This window comes from Cladophialophora immunda (genome assembly GCF_000835495.1).
Source record: "Cladophialophora immunda strain CBS 83496 unplaced genomic scaffold supercont1.7, whole genome shotgun sequence".
In the NCBI taxonomy this organism is placed as follows: domain Eukaryota; kingdom Fungi; phylum Ascomycota; class Eurotiomycetes; order Chaetothyriales; family Herpotrichiellaceae; genus Cladophialophora; species Cladophialophora immunda.
In genome coordinates this window covers 2,035,530-2,053,076 of record NW_015622547.1, presented here as the reverse complement: position 1 = coordinate 2,053,076, position 17,547 = coordinate 2,035,530, and the positions used below count along the sequence as shown (strand labels likewise).

At 53.2% G+C, this 17,547-nt stretch overlaps 5 protein-coding genes across 5 annotated transcripts; 2 read left to right on the top strand and 3 right to left on the bottom strand.

The window, feature by feature from the left end:
- Positions 1–293: 293 nt before the first annotated feature.
- Positions 294–3,110, bottom strand: PV07_11459 (uncharacterized protein). The gene has a single exon (XM_016398900.1). It carries the CDS (start codon positions 2,679–2,681, stop codon positions 1,122–1,124), a length of 1,560 nt encoding a protein of 519 aa, XP_016243462.1. The 5' UTR covers positions 2,682–3,110; the 3' UTR covers positions 294–1,121.
- Positions 3,111–5,405: 2,295 nt separating this feature from the next.
- On the top strand, positions 5,406–9,044 carry PV07_11458 (aspartate-tRNA(Asn) ligase). Its single transcript, XM_016398899.1, has 3 exons — positions 5,406–6,167; positions 6,221–8,342; positions 8,421–9,044. The coding sequence occupies exons 1-3, from the start codon at positions 5,426–5,428 to the stop codon at positions 8,440–8,442; spliced, it is 2,886 nt and encodes a 961-aa protein (XP_016243461.1). The 5' UTR covers positions 5,406–5,425; the 3' UTR covers positions 8,443–9,044.
- On the bottom strand, positions 9,011–11,204 carry PV07_11457 (uncharacterized protein). The gene has a single exon (XM_016398898.1). It carries the CDS (start codon positions 10,904–10,906, stop codon positions 9,473–9,475), a length of 1,434 nt encoding a protein of 477 aa, XP_016243460.1. The 5' UTR covers positions 10,907–11,204; the 3' UTR covers positions 9,011–9,472.
- A 139-nt stretch (positions 11,205–11,343) lies between these two features.
- On the top strand, positions 11,344–13,655 carry PV07_11456 (uncharacterized protein). Its single transcript, XM_016398897.1, has 2 exons — positions 11,344–11,507; positions 11,566–13,655. Exons 1-2 carry the CDS (start codon positions 11,475–11,477, stop codon positions 13,162–13,164), a joined length of 1,632 nt encoding a protein of 543 aa, XP_016243459.1. The 5' UTR covers positions 11,344–11,474; the 3' UTR covers positions 13,165–13,655.
- PV07_11455 (uncharacterized protein) lies at positions 13,347–15,887 on the bottom strand. The gene is made up of 2 exons (XM_016398896.1): positions 15,386–15,887; positions 13,347–15,337 (listed from the first exon to the last, which is right to left on the bottom strand). Exons 1-2 carry the CDS (start codon positions 15,715–15,717, stop codon positions 14,005–14,007), a joined length of 1,665 nt encoding a protein of 554 aa, XP_016243458.1. The 5' UTR covers positions 15,718–15,887; the 3' UTR covers positions 13,347–14,004.
- Positions 15,888–17,547: the final 1,660 nt, after the last annotated feature.

The window sequence follows — 17,547 nt, the reverse complement described above, 5'->3', positions numbered from 1 at the left end:
TCACCAACTTCAAGCAGAAACTTCTCGAGCCGGCAATCATCTGCCGACACAATGCATGGTATTCAAGTCAGGGAAGGGAAGGTGATATTGACTGCTGGGCAGTAAGAGAACTCTTGTAAGAACTCTGCTTCCGTCGCGAAGCGAATTGTCCAGTGGCGGTGTTGGATATTATCGCACCGAGAAACGAACACCTACATCGGCGCGGTGGCGAGGAGAGGGGAATAGTGATCGGGATTCTGGTGGAAGAACGGACAAGACGAGGGCGGAGCAAAGAAGATGGCCGGTAGCCTTGGTTCATGACGTTGGGCAATGAAATGATTCTTTATCAAACTTTTCCCCAGAGTCTCGTGCGTGTATCTAAACCTCTAGAAGTCTAACATATTTCCAATTGATACATTCCATTCCGTCGTATCTGCATGCAGATCATCCCTCATGGCCCATGTACCTCATGCACAGGCACCAGTTGGCGTCGACCGCGACATGTCGTCCACCCGGGGCCCGTGTCTCTCGCTCAGGTTGCGTCCATCATATTGCACACGGAAGAAAGCAAAAGAAAGCATAGAAAAATCTGGCTATCATCTGTCGGATAGCCTCGAAGAAGTCATGATGATCGTGAACAGTGACTCCATCGACACCAGACACCGACGCTAGAACGCTGACAGTAACAACGACATGCTGGAGTATACTTGTAAGTATGTGCGTGACCGAGATGAAGTAAAGTGACTCATAGACTGGCACTGTGACATGGAGCGCATATAACCTCGCAGCGACCAGGTTTCGCACATGGTGCAACAGGTGGCTCACGAAATCCCAACTCGGCTAACAGGGCTCATGGATGAGCGACTGGTATTCAGATCCGCGAGAGCCCGTTGCTGACCAGTTTGATGAGATGCCATGCACGACATCTTCTCGGGACTGGACACTGCCATCCGTATCCGAAGATCCGGGAGAAGGCTGACCACCAAATCGGGCCACGAGGCTCGGAACGCGGAGAGAGTGGCAACTTTCCAACTTTTTTTTTTCTCACCTCGGCTCCTAGAATAAAGCGAGAATCCGGTATCAATCGCCACAATGGGCTGATTCATATATAGATCCTTCCTGCGGGAGCTGTCCAAGTCAGATCACATCGGCAAAACGACACTCCTCCTAGGCTGTCTTTGGATGATTGGATCGTCGGGATGAAGCGAGCTCATCGAACTGAAGGGACCAACTCCGTCTCTGTCTTGGAAAACGCGGTTCAAGCTCATGGCGGCTTTCGTATAAAGGACATCAATGGCCTTCTGGTCGCGGAAGGGGTTTGGTGACTTGTCCCAGGCATGAGGCACGCGAGGTATCGTCTTGTGGTCGATTCGCTTGCCCAGATTGTCGAGCCTGTCGGCGAATAATTGACCTTCACGCAGGAGCATGTCCCACTCACATAACCACATCTGAATATCGCGAGGCAGGCCTTCCCGAATCATTTCGTCGGGTGCCAGTGCCGGAGAGGCGTAAGGGCTACAGTGGTCGCCGTGCATGTCCGGTGCGGGCAGGTAGGAAAAGTCGAACAAGTCGGTGAAAGTCTTGGAAAGGCATTTCTTGGGATTTAGGGACTCCCTGATTTTGCGTGATCGGGACATGGTCCAATCCAGCAGCGGATACCAAGCAATGATAGAGCGGATTTGGAGGGGGGTTCCTGTCCTTGGGCGAACTAGGTTCGAAGTGGACAGCACTGAGCCCGAGGGTACAGGAGTGAGAAAATTGTGAAATTCGTGGTGCTGATCGTCGTGGTCGGTCATGTACGCACCGTACGTATCGGTGGTGTCGGCGCTATGCGAGGTTACGGGTCTGGAACGGAACTTCTCCAGCCCATTCATCTTGCGATGATATGCGAGGCGCAAAGGAGCCGAGAAGGCCAGGTTCGCGCCTGCAGAGAACCCGGACAGTGCAATGTTGGTTTGGTCGATATGCAGTTCCTCTGCGTTTTCGGCGATGAAGACAAGTGCTTCGACACAATCGTCGACAGGTGTGGGGAAAGGGTGCTCGGGAGCACGTCGATAGTTGACGCTGACGAAGATACAGTTTGTATGTTGAAGAACGACCCGAGCCCAATATTGGTCATCTTGTGCATCACCCAAGCAGAACCCACCGCCATGAAAGTTGACGACCACAGGAAACCGGTGCGATGGATCCCTCTGCAAGATCTCGTCGTATGTCGGAGGGAGATAGAAATAGAGCTCGATCGGGTCGGTCTCTGTCTCAATGCCCCATTTGAAGGCGGGTTTCGCAGGACGAGGCCAGGCCCAGCTATGAAAGTACATGCCTAGCATTTCCAGGCCTCTCCACCACTTTGCCTTGATTGTCAGCCATCTCCTAGATGGGATATCCTTCGCAGACAAATGGTGAGACATGGATCGAGGTCTCATGGAAAACTGACGCTCCTCCTCTTCATTGGAAAAAGTATTAGAGAACACTTCGCTGAGCATGTGCCCCGGTGGCTCGAGGGTGTGGCCATTTTCAGCCGCGCTGGCGTCGGTGAAGGTTATTGCATGACTCTTGGGCGAAGCAAAGTCCTGGGCCTCAACGTTGGTTGCCGGAGACTCTGCTTCTGGTTCTGACTCGGCTTGAGGTTTGGTTTCGTTCATGGGTATCTCTTCACCCGGTGGCGTCATATTGAGGTGGGAGGGCGAGGGCGTCCGAGGCATGGTGGCGAGGTGAGCGCGGAGCAGTTTTTTCGTCGAACAGGAGCATCGAAGAGCAAGAAGGGACACTGGTATAATGTAGAGCACAGAAGTGTCGGGTTTGAAATTCCAGATCCTGCACTCATCAAATGTTGGACCGGAAAACTCAAAAAGGGCTCATCGATAGAGGAAGGGTAATAAGAAAGCGCAGGGAACTCGTAGGTGACTTGATGGCGGCGCAGTAATGTTAGGCCGGTAACCTGAATTGCGTTTAAGTCGCGAGGTGTGCTTGCAAATGGCTGGTTGGGGAAGTCGATGCGTATATCGGGGGCTTGATTCGTTGTTGCGACCTGATGGTGGCAGGGCCGTTGCGAGGGAGGCTTGCAGCGTGATAGAGGGATGATGAAATGCTCGAACCAGGCGTCTTGCTTGCGAATCCAGAAGGTTTCATTCAGGTCCCCTAGGCCAATCTGCTTATCGGGGCTCTATCATGACGCGTGGTGTCATTGTGGCTGTGGGCTTCGGCTGGTTGCAGTCTGGAACCCCCCAACACGTCTGGGTCGCGAGAGCGCTTGGGTGATGCCAAACAGGAGATCGTGGGTGCCAGGGGTCGAAATCACGGGCCTATAGCACCACTTAGAGGGTGCCCGGGAAAATTCCAGGCGAATAATAATGAAGAGGCCCAGTGCCCCAGAGAAGCCGTTTTATGCGATCGGGGGGAGGAACCTCCCTTAACTAAAAATTGCCTCAAGACAACGTCTCAGGTCCTCGGTAACCACCAAGGGAGAAGGACTACCAGTATAACAGGACAGTGTTACTCAGTACAGGATGGGACTGTCAATATCCAGTCTCCATGACGACCCGGCTGCACGACAAGGGGCCAATACCTAGGTAAGCTCCAGACGACTACTCGTATCACTCTTGATATTCGGGTTCGCAGTTCCAGCAAGGCTGTACCTCGTACCTACCTACCTAAATGTTACCGACCCTCCCTCCGGCACTGCGTCGGCGTCCGGCGCCAGATGTGGTGGATGCTTCGTATCATTGTTGTTTTCGTCCTGTGTATGGATATGCTATGGCTGCCCCTTTCTTCAGATGGATCCTCAACAGTGGTTCCTGGCGACTGACTGATCCATTCCCCTGGTGGCTCCAGCCACCTCACCCAGGGGGCCTTGTGCATTCTGGGACCGAGTAAGCCGGTCCCCAATATCGGGCGCGATTATCTCTGCGACAACAGAGTAAGAGTTGCGAGAAGATCGGTCAACAAATGCCACATATGGTTTTCAAGGCCAACAGACTACCTCGTAGAGAGTAAAGCTTTTCTTGTTCCGCCTTGTTTTAACTCGCTTCTGTATGTGGTGCGATTTCCGAGGGGCAAGGATTCTCTGTGCGAGACACATATATCCAACCTCTCCTGCACGGCTGTATTCCTCCTCTTACTTTCCCTGCTGCCCCCTTTCCCAGGGCAAGGCCATCTCAGGTTCATACGAGGACCCAACCCCCACAAGCAAGGTTTCAGGCGTCTCAGTGCTCGGTAATCACAAAGGAAAGAGAGGAGGGGGCTCGGACAGCGGTGTCACGTGGTCGGGCCCGAGACAGAAAATGTCTTCACAGTGAGGCTCGCCGTCTCTAGCACTGCCGTCGGTTGAGCTCGTTCTCACTGGGCCCCTTTTCATCTCGTCCAAGATGGCGCTGCAAACAAAATCGGGCTCAAAGGGCGCCTCTCAGTCATTTGCAGGCCAAGAAGCGGTGACAGTGGGAGCAGACTTACCTCAGCAAGAACCCGATGAAGAAAATGGCTGGCCGACCGCGAAACGATGTCGGGAGTTGCTACTTGATCACAGGCAACGCTAATGCTGCAACGATTGGGTGTTTGGGCAACCCCGCCTTACTCATCAATGCTACAGCTGATTGCTGCTTAAACCCGCAGGCATCACGGTGACAGAGAAGCCAGTGCCAGTGGATGCAATATCCACCTGGGAACCGAAGAAAATACAGCAGAAGGGCGACCCAGAGGTGAGAAAGAAGAAAAGGCCTAGTAGCCTCTGACGCATCATTGGCCCCTCCTCGGCGAACCGTTCGACTTCCGTCCAACAACAAGGTTCCGGTCCTGCCGCTCATATTCTTGCCTACCTCTTCCTGCCTCTCTTGATCTCTTGCCAGTCCCTGCTCCTGCAAGCTGCTGCGGAAGGTTGATTGCTTGCAAGCTTTCCTATTGTGTGCTTATCGCTGCAGCACAGCGAACAGCGAACAGCGCCCAAGCGACTCCAGCAATTGGCGACGAAACACCTGCCAATCTTATCGCATTTCATACATTTCCCTTGTTCCCCTCCTGCCCTCCTCTCTCCTCCCGCAGCCCCTCCCGCCGCAAGCCAACCTCCCCTCTGGCGGGAAACGACAAACCGGTGAACCCCTACCAGACTGAGCATTGACGCTGAAAACTCCTCTCTGGAGTAGAATCACATATCGCCGCACTTTCGGCATCGCTCAATTGATTCTGCTGTGTCCGCAGCTTGGAGTGGTCTGCGCACCGCGGCAAAGCCATTCACCGGGCGCAGTTCCAGGACTGCTCACTCAGGGTCAACGTAATCAAGGCTCCATTTCAAGAGCCTTGTCTCCCAAAACCGGGTTGGACCAGCCCATCCAAGAATATCTCAGGACCAAAAATCAGCTCGACTTCTGCAGACGTCTGGACTTCATCTGCAGACCCCTCCTCCTTTTGTAGGCAGAAGGAAATCTCCTACCCCCCCCCCCCCCCAACCGCCATCATGTCGGTCCTTCGCAAACTCTCCAAACACGTCCACGCCAATGGAAGCGAGACTCCCAAAGACAAGAGCGAGGGTCACATCTCCCCCATCTCCTCGCAGAGCCCTGGGCCTCACCGTCGATCCCTCGCCCAGTTTCTCCATTTGGGCGAGAGATCAGACTACACCTCCAGCGACAATGAGTCCGAGATGAGCGACTTTGACAGCGATGGCTTGAGCAAGAACGCGCAAAAAAGAGCCCTTGCAAAACAAAGAAAACATGAACATCGTTCTAAACTGAGTCTGGAAAATCGTGACGACTCTGAGGAGCGCATCAAGAAAAGGCTCGAAGATGCCGCCAAAACCGAGACGGAAGAAATGAAGGCTCGGTATGGCGAGCTTCCATTGATGCAGTCGACGACTAGTCACACTCAAAACCGTCTCGACTTAAGCACAGTCACCGAAGAGATGGATGGCCAAGAAGTCGTCTTCCGCTGCAGACTGCACCATGTGCGGAACATGGGTGCTAAACTGGTTTTCCTGATCTTTAGACAACAGATCTCCACTATCCAAGGTGTCCTCGTGGAGGAACCTGGTAAGGTCTCGGCTATCATGATCCATTGGGCTGAGCATCTGCGCACTGGCAATATCATGCTCGTGAAAGGTGTGCTTCAAAAGCCGCAGATACCTGTCAAGTCTGCTTCCATCCACAACGTAGAAGTCAAGGTGACCGACTTGCACATCATCGTTAAACGGGCAGAGCCTGGTATGTTCCTTGGTCAAACGTTTCCAATGACCGGTTGCTAATTGTGCTACTAGTCCCCTTCTCTGTTCAGGAGGCAGAGTTGACCATTCTCGACGATGACCAAAAAGTCGATGGCCGCCAGAGTCAAATTCCTGACCGTGTAAGACTGGCTAACCGGATCATGGATCTGCGAACCGCCACTTCCCAGTCCATCTTCCGTATTCAAGCCGCGGTGGGAAATCTTTTCAGGACTTCCCTGGACGAGCAACGCTTTGTGGAAATCCACACACCCAAACTCCAAGGTGCGGCAACGGAGTCCGGTGCATCGGTGTTCAAGGTCAACTATTTCGGCCGTCCTGCCTTCCTTGCCCAGTCTCCTCAGTTGGCTAAACAGATGGCTATCGCATCTGACTTTGAGCGAGTTTACGAAATTGGCGCTGTCTTCAGAGCAGAAAATTCCAACACTCACCGTCATTTGACCGAGTATACTGGTCTCGATTTGGAGATGGCCATCGAGGAAAACTATCATGAGATGATGGACATCATCGATAATACCCTCAAAAGCATTTTCAAGGGCATTTACACAACGTACCGCAAAGAAGTCGAACTTGTCAAAGAGCAGTTCCCGAGCGAGGATCTCATCTGGTTGGATGAAACGCCTAGAATCCCGTTCAAAGACGCGGTCCAGCTTCTCACCGACTCGGGTTGGTTGAATGAAGATGGCGAGCCGATCTCGCCGCTTGAAGATCTCGCCACTAGGGACGAGATCCGTCTCGGTGAGCTTATGAAGGAGAAGTACAAGACCGACTATTATATCTTGGACAAGTTCCCTCGATCTGCTCGTCCTTTCTATACCATGCCTGATCCAAATGACGACCGCTACACCAACTCTTTCGATGTGTTCGTCCGTGGACAAGAGATCATTTCTGGTGGCCAACGTATCCACGAGTCCAAGTTTCTCGAAGACAATATGCGCATGGTCGGCATCGATCCTGACGACATGGCTGAGTACATGGAAGGTTTCAAATGGGGAGCTCCCCCCCACGCTGGTTGCGGTGTCGGTCTTGAGCGTATTGTCATGCTTATCCTCAAGCTCGGCAACATTCGCTTGGCCTCATTATTCCACAGAGACCCCAAGTCATTCCCAGCCAAACCGGCTGTCGAGAAACTTCGACATCCCGAAGCGGACACGTTGAACCCTGTCTGGAAACAAGAACGTGGGCGGGAAGTGGCAGTGCAAGACCGCAAGATGCCTGACCTTTACGACCTTATTGCAAACTACGGTGATGCAACCTCTACATCTTGGGGCGACGATCGCTACCAGATCTGGCGTCATGCGGATACTGGTGCTGCAGTGTGCTACGTGCCCGAGGGCCACTACGCCATTCTCCCAGGCGACCCGCTCTGCCATCCAAGCCAGTATTACCGCGTCGTCGTCTCTTTCCTCCAATGGCTCAAGCGAGAGACACGTTTGAAACCCCTGTGGTTGTTGATCAGCCCGGAATTGGAGGAAGTCCTTGGTGAGAGACTAGGTTGGAAAACACTCTCTTGCGTCGCCGAAGAGCGTGTTGATCCCCACAAGAAGACCGCGGAGTCTGACCCAGAGGTTGCAAGGAAGATTCGCAGAGCTCAGAACGATGGCGTCAAGATCATTGACCTTGATCCTAAAGAGCCTGTTCCTGAGAGCATCAAAGAACGTGCGAACGCCCGGGTTAAGGACTGGTTGTCAAACCGGAAAGGAACCCAGATCCATCTGTCCAACATCGATCTGTTCCGAGATGAGAGGCACAGGCGCTATTTCATCGCCGAAGACAAAGATGGCGTCCTCTGCGGCATCGCGGTCATGTGTGAGATTGCCCCTCGTAAAGGCTGGCAGGCCAAGTACACCTTGGACTTCCCCGGAGCCCCATCCGGAACAATTGAGTACATCACCACCCATGCTCTCAACGCTGCTGCCAACGCTGGGGTGAACAGCGTCACGTTTGGTGGCGGTGCTGCAACTCACTTGACGCCGGGCCACCATATGAGCGGTGCCAAGGTGAAGATGTTGCAGGCTACGTATGATGCCATTGTCAAACAATTCAACCTAGCCAGAAAGTCCGAATTCCGAGAGAAGATGGGTGCTGTGGCGGATCCCATCTGGATTGCCTATCCCCCACATGGTCTTGGTTCTAGAGGCATCAAAGCCATCATGCGGTAAGTATTTCCACCTTCCTTTTTGCGCCGAAAACCAGGTTCCGGGGCCCAGATGAGCTAACCTAACATGATAAATAGATTCTTCCAGGACGATCCTTAGAAAGGTGCAGGTTGTCCACGCCTGAAATCATTTTCCACGATCCGGTTATCGCGAGCAAAGACATCAGTAATGAGACGAGTCAACTGTTTTCTCGCAGGCATCCCATGCAGTTGGTACATTGGATAACGCAGGCCAAGCGCAAAGAATTGACCTTAGCTACGTCTTCATGGGCTTTTTGACCCAAGTATGCAGAACAAAGACGGTCGAGTGACTACAAGCACAGCAGAGGGAAGGCTAGTCTCGGGAGCTGATCTGTGGACGAAATTTGGGCAGTTCGGAATATTGATGGATTCAAGTATCATGGCTGTCAGCTTTTGTTTTCCCATAATGTTCGTTGGATGCTTTCAGATACCACGTAGCACAGCAAAGCAAGTACCTTGCATACAGGTCCCCAACATAACCCTTCCCCGGATTAGTGGAATAGATTGGCACATCACTAGGCTCCTAAAGACTTCAGCTGGTCTTGACTTGCCTGTGATTCATGGTCGAGTTCCCTCATGTCCTCTTGAAAGACATTTAGACGTCCATCCATGCTCAAGAAAGAGCATGAACCTGGAGTGGGAGCTTCTGTAGGGAGTGGAATAGCAATCCCAAACTTGCCCCTCTTGACGATTGCGTTGCAAGTTTCTATACATTGAAGTGCCTCTGTCTGACAATCCCGCTGCAAAGGTACATACCACGCACTACAGCGAAGGAAAGTATGCCTTGGATCAAATGTATGATGTTGTCCTTCTCACCATGGACACACCCACGGCCTTCTGTCCTCAAGTCGTCTCCGCAGTCCATACTGCCGTTGCTCATGTACATCCATCAACCCTAGTCAAGGTATGGTAAGAAAAGAAGACCACGCAGCATATCTTTGCGCTCAAACAAGAAGATCGTTATCGTAAGCTCCAGGCAGCTCGACTGGACATGGTTCATTCCCCTTGCGTCTTACCCAATCCCGTTGCCCTATCTGTTTTCATGCAGGCTCCAAGTACCAATGCACACATCCCCTTCCCTCAACTCCCTGCGTGTTGGAAATCTTCGGTCATGAAGTGTCTTTCATCCGTCCACACATGCTACACGTCCACCACTGATTTTCCATCCACGTTCCACAGCGGCCACAGGTCCATCCTAGGGGATTGGTCTGAGCCTTTTCCTTGGCCGCTGCTTCGAAACGGGCGATGTTATCGGCGGCGCCGAGGCGTGGGGCAAGGACCGAGGAAGGATGGTTGGGACGGGCATTATATGCGCGGGACCCCGAGGCGGGAGGCTTGGATGAGCGAGGCAGGGAGGTGTTGGCTTGAGATCTGGGTCCGGGGTACGAGCTGTTGGCGGATGCTGATGGCAAGGGCGAGGTGGGGATAGGCTGCGCGTAGATGGCTGGTCGCTCTGTCTCGCAGGCTCCGCACAGCAGGTAGTTGATCGGGTTGATGAGGGTGCAGACATCGCAGGTCCAGGTTTCTTCATCTTGAGGCAGTTCTGGCGGCGGGTGGTGGAGAGGTGGGGTGTTCGGTTTCGCTTTTGGCTTTGTCTCGGGTTCATACTCCTTGCCCGACTGTGCCTGCTGCTGCAGTTGCCGCTCAATCTGAAGTTGTTCTTCCCGCAGGGATCTCGTGTCAACAGGCGGGAAGATGCTGTTGCCCTTCTGGACGCCTCCGGTGGGATTGTCCTGGCTGGGAGGGATGTATCCCGCGCCGACCATCTGCGCCTCTTCTTCTTGAATCATGTCAATGTATGCCTGCATCAATGCCGCCTCATCTTCGTCCGCTTTGTCCGCCTTGGTGGTGGTGACCTTCTCCTTTTTGATAGCCTCTTGTTGCATTATCTTCCGACCCATATCAGGAATGGCACTGCCACAGCCGCGGCTGATGCGATTGCGTTTCTCGGCAGCTGCGGCAATTATCTCCCGAGCATTCTGGCCTCGCAAGATCCCCTGACCGCCGACTTTCCCCCCGCTGCCCTGCGAAAGGACGGATACCTGCCGACGTCTCTCCGCCGCTGCACGGGCTTGTCGTTGAAGCTCAGCTCTGGGTATGCCCCGACCACCCAGCCGGGTTCCTTTCCCGAGGAATCCTTCGCCAGTATAACCCTTGCGAAGGAGCGTTTCGTGCTCGTCGCGAAGTTTGTCCCAGAGGGCATGGAAAGCCTGATCATGTGGACCGTGGACAATGTGAGATAACTCATGCAGCATGGTATCCACCACATTCTCGAACGGTAGGAATTGCGTATCATCTCCGGGGTAGCGCAGCCGGAGGTAGATCTTCTCGCCGCGATTAACGTTCAGACCCAGCAGTCCGTGGTCCTCGGGAAAGAATTCGCATAGCATTCCGACACGCCAATTGCGGATTCGCATGATGGGCTTCACTATCGAGGCGGTCTTCTTCAGGATGTGGAGAGCTTCATTTGCGCGAGATTTCGTAGAAAGATGCTGGAATTGGTCGACCAGGGGGTCGAGTTCTGTTCCGCGTGCGTACGACATCTCCTGGCTAGATGGATGATTGCTGAAGGAGAGGCTAATGGCAAAAGCCCGAAATTTGAAAATCAGAGAGATGGAGAGGAGTCACTCTCCACGCCGGGACTTGCTTGCAACTCAGTAGTGAGAGAATGCCACTACTCGCACACAACTGCCGGCGCTCCTTGTTCGTGACAACGACCTAGTGAATGCGAAGTGGATCAGTGAGAAATCAAGGAGAACAAACGGAATGAAAAGCAAGAATGTAGCACGCTGTCAGGTACTCCTCAAGACGCCGCCGGAACATGCCAGAAGAAAACTGTTTGATCTTCAAGTTCTGAGGGAGACAAAGGATGGATTCGTAATGTATCTCAGCCTGATGGCGACAGGAATGTCCACGTGATCCAATATGGCATGGGACGTCCCTCCTCTGCGATTGGTCTGCGTTGGACTGCCATTCTTCCCCGCGCCGCCAGCGTGGACTCGGTGTTGTACCTGACGGCCTACGCTCGATGGTCGAGCTGTTCCCTGGCCAAAGCACCAGCAACTTCAAATACAGCTTGATGACAGAGGAATCCCACTATCTAGTCTGATAATGACAAGTGACGACCAGCAATTCCTGGACCTGGTAAGGTTTCCTTATCACCCGGCATCATTCTGCGACATGATCACTGACCACTCCTCAGCTTGCGTCCATCCCACAGGACATGGCCCACTACGGCAGTCGCATAGCAGACTATGTCGACAAGCACGCCAATGCCATTGCCAACGATATCCGCGACGCCATCGACCGAGCAAGCTGGATTCCCGACTCCCTCCGGCCTCCGCGTCAACCGGGCGGCGGAGGCCAAGGTCCATTTTCGGCCCGTCTACCTCCCCCGCCTCAAGGGATCCTCCAGAAGACGACTGCTTGGGTTTCCAGGAACCGGACCACGATTGCCATAGTTGTGGCGTTCACAGGCACAACCCTATACCTCATCCACCGCAGGAAGAAAGCACATGCGAGAAAGAGACGGGCGAAGAAACTACCCAATGGCGCCAAAAAGGAGATTGTCATACTCGCTGGCTCGACCTTCCACGACGCACTGACGCGCTCATTGGCACTCGACCTTGAACGCAGAGGCTACGTGGTCTATATCACCGTCTCCTCGACCGAAGAAGATTCCCTGGTACAACAAGAAGCAAAAGCTGACCTCCGTCCGCTCTGGATTGATTTAACATCTACCGTCCCTAACCCTGCGGTCGACGTGCATCCGAATCTGGAATCCATCCGTGATCTCCTCATAAAGTCATCTCGATCTTCATCACCCAGCAGGAGCTCGCACCGCTCAGGCTCCTCCATGGGGAACATGACGTTGGCCGGCCTCATCGTCTTCCCCGGCTGCTCAGGATACAGCGAAGGACCACTAGCATTGCTCCCACCTTCCGATATAGTGGATACAGTCAACACCCGCCTCGTCTCGCCTCTCTTGACAGTCCAGCAATTCCTTCCCCTACTGGCAAACCACAGTCCCGACCCGAAGGCCCCTTCATCAATCATAATTGCATACCCGTCGATTCCGCACAGCCTTTCCCCACCACGTCAAATCCCAGAATGCCTTGTTACATCATCCCTCTCAGCGCTTGCAGCCTCACTAAGGCGAGAAATCACGGCAGCAAATGCAAACATCACTGTTTCAGAACTGAAGCTTGGGAACTTCGATATGGGCTCCGTCACTTCCTGGTCAAGAACAACGCCCACTCAGTCGACGCTCAATCCCGGTCCGTCGTCAGCGCTTACGCATAGCAGCTCTCACTGGCACTCGTCGCAACGTGCTGCTCATCAACGCAAATCACTCGGCCAAAGGAGCTTCATCCGTGGCTCCTCAGCGAGAGAGTTTCACAACGCGGTCTTCGATGCACTTGCTCCGCCGCAGACATATAGACCATTCGGGTACGCTTCCCTAGAATTCACTTCAAACACAAGACCAAACGTCATTTTTGTCGGCAGTGGTGCCAGGCTTTATGACTATGTAGGCAAGTTAATGCCTGGCGGACTGGTTGGGTTGATGATGGGATGGAATCGAAAAAGGACAGCTTCACGGTCTGAGGATGAGATGTCCAAGTCCATGAGACTTGATGCAAGTGGTAGCGCGAGCGGAAGTGGAGTCGGGACTCCTGCTGGCGCTGGCAGCTCATCCGTGGCAGGACATCCGCTGTCGGCCTCGGGCTCAGCTTCGGCGTCCGCGTCGGGATGGGGGTTCCAGTCGTTGAGCAGTGAGAGCGGCATCTGGGAGAAGGTATGAACAGGATGGATATGATCCAGTTGTACCAGAGGGATGCATGAGTGTTGATTTTCGTTCATGTCCTTGGGATTTGGCTATTGGGTCTTTGTCTCTCGCCTGCAACCCAGGAGGAAGCAAAGGCGGGACTTGACGTCTTCACTCACTCACTGATTCATTCATTCATTCACTGACTCAGTGACTTGCCTCCTTCGGTACATACACTGTCAGTCATCAATTCCCTTCTCAGTCTTAGAACGTTAACATTCCAACTCGCTTCAATTTTCCGTCTTGATCGGACGATGACCATATTAGTGAATGACCAGAAAGAAAACCGAAGAGAAAATGCCACCATCTCCAAGTCACCAGAGACTGCCCAGGGCCAAGAATGTCTCCCGTCCTCATGGGTTCTGGCTCTGACAGAACTTCAAGTCCTCCCTGCCCGTACGATCAGTCATCGCTTGCAAATGCCAGTGCTCATAATGTTAAGGCCAATGCCAACATCAATTATGCCGTCATATTCGTCATCAACTTCGTAGTCTTGTCCATGTCCATACCGAATTCCACATTCCCCCTGAAACTTCCCCAATTCCCGTTGCGTCGTGGTGTGAGACTGTGGAAGAAACCAATCCGTTGTGCACCTCTCCATTGCAGAACACGGGGAGCAATGACGTCCAGCGGGATACTCTCGGGACGCTTGCGAGGCTGTCCTCCTCCCTCCAGTTCACGCCTCTGTCTGCTTCAACGGACTCGTAACCCGCTCTCCGCTTCCTGGTCTTTGTGCTTTTCCCATTTGCGCCAGGAGCGAACGAATACCCTCCCAACTTCCAAGAAGTATTGCACACGAAGCGGAGGAGAGGACACTCATCCAAGACCGCCGGGCAAAGGCGTCCGCCCCTGAAGATCATGGTCGAGTCTCCATTCGTCCAATGGCGCCCAGATGCCCCGGTACTCCCTCCGGAGCTGTGCGAGCTCTTCTTCCTTTCCAGATTTCCAAAGAATGGTCTCGTACTGATTTAACATATCCAAAATGGCCGAATGAGGGAAGCCCCCAATCCGCAAAGCACCATCGACTGCCAAGCGATAAAACTGCTCGCTTTTTGGTAGTTGTCCCTTTCCAAGATACATCCATCCCAGGAAATGACAAGCAAGGGTACTGTCGGTGTTGCCGTTCTGCTTGCCAGTAGCGACAACGCTGCCGCTGATTATCTGCATGAGGAATTGCTCGACCGCTGAGTAGTCTTTTTCGTCTACTGCCAACCGGACCGTCATTTCTACCAATCTTGTGCGCACCGGAGTCAGAACAAAAGGATCGGGCTGAACAGCCTTCCACAGACGCCGACACAAGCGAGATGCCATGTCACGTTGCCCGGCCGCTTCGAAAAGGTCAATTATGGCTAGCTGCATCCCTGCGGAGTCCATGGCGTTGCGAACTGTTTTCGTTTGGTCAAGCAGGAGTTCTGCATACCGCCTCAAGCACGAAGCAAAATGCTCTGGGTCAACCTCTAGAAGGATGGTCGCGAAATTGGCTATGGGATGCGACATTCCCAAGGTTGTCTTCGCTAACGAAGCGAAGAATTTGAGGACGGACTCTACTACCTTCTCGTACTTCCTGGGGAAAAGTCGACGGTATCCGGACAAGGTAATGATTTCTGGCAGCAACTGGAATGGTTGGGCCTGCAGGAGAGCATAAAAGTCAGAACAACTCAGATTTATAAGGCAAAATGCCACGGAGTCGCCTCTGTGAAGAAGACCAATGCTACTCCTCAGTCCGTCGAATACTTTCTGAAGTCGCAAAGTGTACCCATATTGAACCTTGATCTGGTTTTGTGCCTGATACCACGAATGATATGATTGGGCATATCTCAGTAATGACTCAACGGTCTGAGTCTGGTGGCCGACTTGAAGCTGAAGGTGCTGCGGTGTAGGTGTATGCCCAAACCGCCCCAGCCGCTTACGCGCGTTTGTGCTGGAGGCTGGGGAAGGTCGAGGAGCAAGGATGACACGGTTCCGCTTTTGCATGACAGGGCGCCATAATCGACGTTCCTTGAGAGACGTGCCGTTCACCTGCAACGTCAAGTTGCCACAGGTGTCGGATGGTGCTTCGCGCAGTTGTTTGATGGCCTCTAGCTTCTGCGTTTGGGTGTAGTTCTTTCGCACTCCCCAGTCCCGTAGACGTTTCTTGTACATTTGCTCGCTGTCGATGTCAGCTAAGTTTGCAGCTCAGCTGCCTTCCGTGACCTACGTGGCATCAAAATTATGTTGCTCCTTCATCCTCTGTCGCACTTCTTCGAGACTGAGCTGCTGACGAATATACAGATCTTGGATGATTGACTTGAGGCCCTCCCAGATCATCTGTGATATCACTGGCCTCCTCAGACGCGGAGGTAATGGAAGTCGACTGTGCAGTTGGTCTGACGCTGGAGCAACATCTTCCAGGGAATCTTGGTCGTTGACACCGGAGTTCAGTGGCTCGACGGATGGGCCTGCGGAACAAGTATCGGTAGTGCCGGAGTCAACTTCAAAGGCTCCAAAGTCTTCGTACATGTGGACGTCGGATTGAGAGATCAGAGCCATGATCTCAGCCTGATGAACCCACCAATTCTCGGGTGATGGCGGCGGCAGCAGGTGGACATCCACTGTCAGGAAGATTGATTGAGAAGGGGGACAGCCTCCAACACAAACACAAGGTGCGTGGTCGACATAAGTACATCGACCGGGCACCTGACACGGAGCCCATTGTTTCAATTGTGTAGGACTTTTGCTAGGGGCGTGAGTTTCAGAGCGAGGTCGCCTAGGAGTAGGTGGCTGTACACATATTCTGGCCCCCAACATGAGCTGGCACTGGAACCATGGCGCAGATTGGCTGCTGCATTCAACGCCACAAGAACTTTTGAACCTCTGCAAAGGTGCAGCCAATCACAAGGATGGGTACTACTCCGACGTCTCTTGTATGCATGACCGACTAGACAGAACAACAGGCAATGTCCGGACTTATGCATAAGATACAAAATCAAAGCAACTGTTGCCCGCGCCCTGTCCCTGTTTCCTTGCTACCCTGCGCAACCGAATGGCGGAAACCACCTCCTCCATCTCTGGCCCAGGGTCAACCACCGCAGCTTCGTCCAGCCTCATCTGAAGCACAGACTAAACCGCGATCTTCTTGCTCGTGAAAGGCGCCAATTTTGCCTGAAAGACCCTAAGTACGATCTCTTATGCACGCCTCGAAGGTCTCCTGCGACAGTCTCTTCACTTGTTTCCGTTGCTCCTCTTCCGATGTTCTTCCTGGTCCGGGGACATTCGGCTCGCCGCTCCTTAACTGTTGCCAGCCTGTTATTGAATGCTCAAGGTCCCCATGACTCTGGAGTGTTGAAGAAGAGGAGCCAAGGGCTCTTGCAGTGCATTGCTAAGAGCGATGACTGGCTTTTGTCACTGCGAGTGGATTGCGGTGAACCTGTGCTGTTTCAGGTCCCTCGATTCGGGCTTGGGAGGAAGCTGCGCTTGAAGTTCCTGGAATCTCTTAACGCTAGTCTGTCCTCTTGAGAGATTGCCCGGGCCAGTGATGCATGCTTGTAACGAGGCCATGACTGGATATCTCGGCGGGGTCCAAGAAATTGTGTGTCGAGGCGGGTGGTGGTGAATTCCACAGCAATCGCAAGCCTCTGGTTCTTCATCTTTTCAGCATTTCGTATGCACTGGGTGACCATGTATCAGTTCAATTCCTTTTTTGCCCAGACATGTATTCCCTCTCGTAAGATGTCACTATGCTGGCCACAGAGGCGATGGTATAAGTACTGCTCTAGAACTCGTTGACCGTGGCACATGTGTTTGGTCATCGCTGAGAGAGAGATCCTCTCAGCCAATTGCTCTCACCGTGATTCCAGCATTCGTCAAACGTTTGATTTCGAGTGGCCCTCAACAGGGCATCATGGCGTCCAGGTACATGATTTCGGCTGTGCCGCGCGGCTCAGGCCTGACTGTAGGACACAAAGAATCGCAACTTGTGCCCATGGAACACCAGCCACAGGTGGCCGCTTTCTTCATCCACAGTGTAGACTATCCCCAGGGTCAGATATTTCACATGTTCAAGCCGGAAGATATCTCGTTCGCCCCTCCCGTGGTGATCAGAAGACCTCCCCTGGCCGAAGCGCGGCAGGTCTCTCTGCAGATGGTGGTGCCTTGTGTCTTCTTTGTCCAATATCCCTGTCGACAGAAATGCCGCAGCCTCGGGATCTGCGTGCACTACCAGTTCGTGGTCGGCTGTCGAAAGTGCCCCGATGGCCTGCGGTGTTCGACTTGTGTACAGAGCCATGTCGAAGAGGTATGTAACGTTTCCCACCTCCAAGGCTCAGTCGGGATGATCTCAGGCATTCTTTCTCTCCTGGCTAACCCAGTTTGAAAAACGGC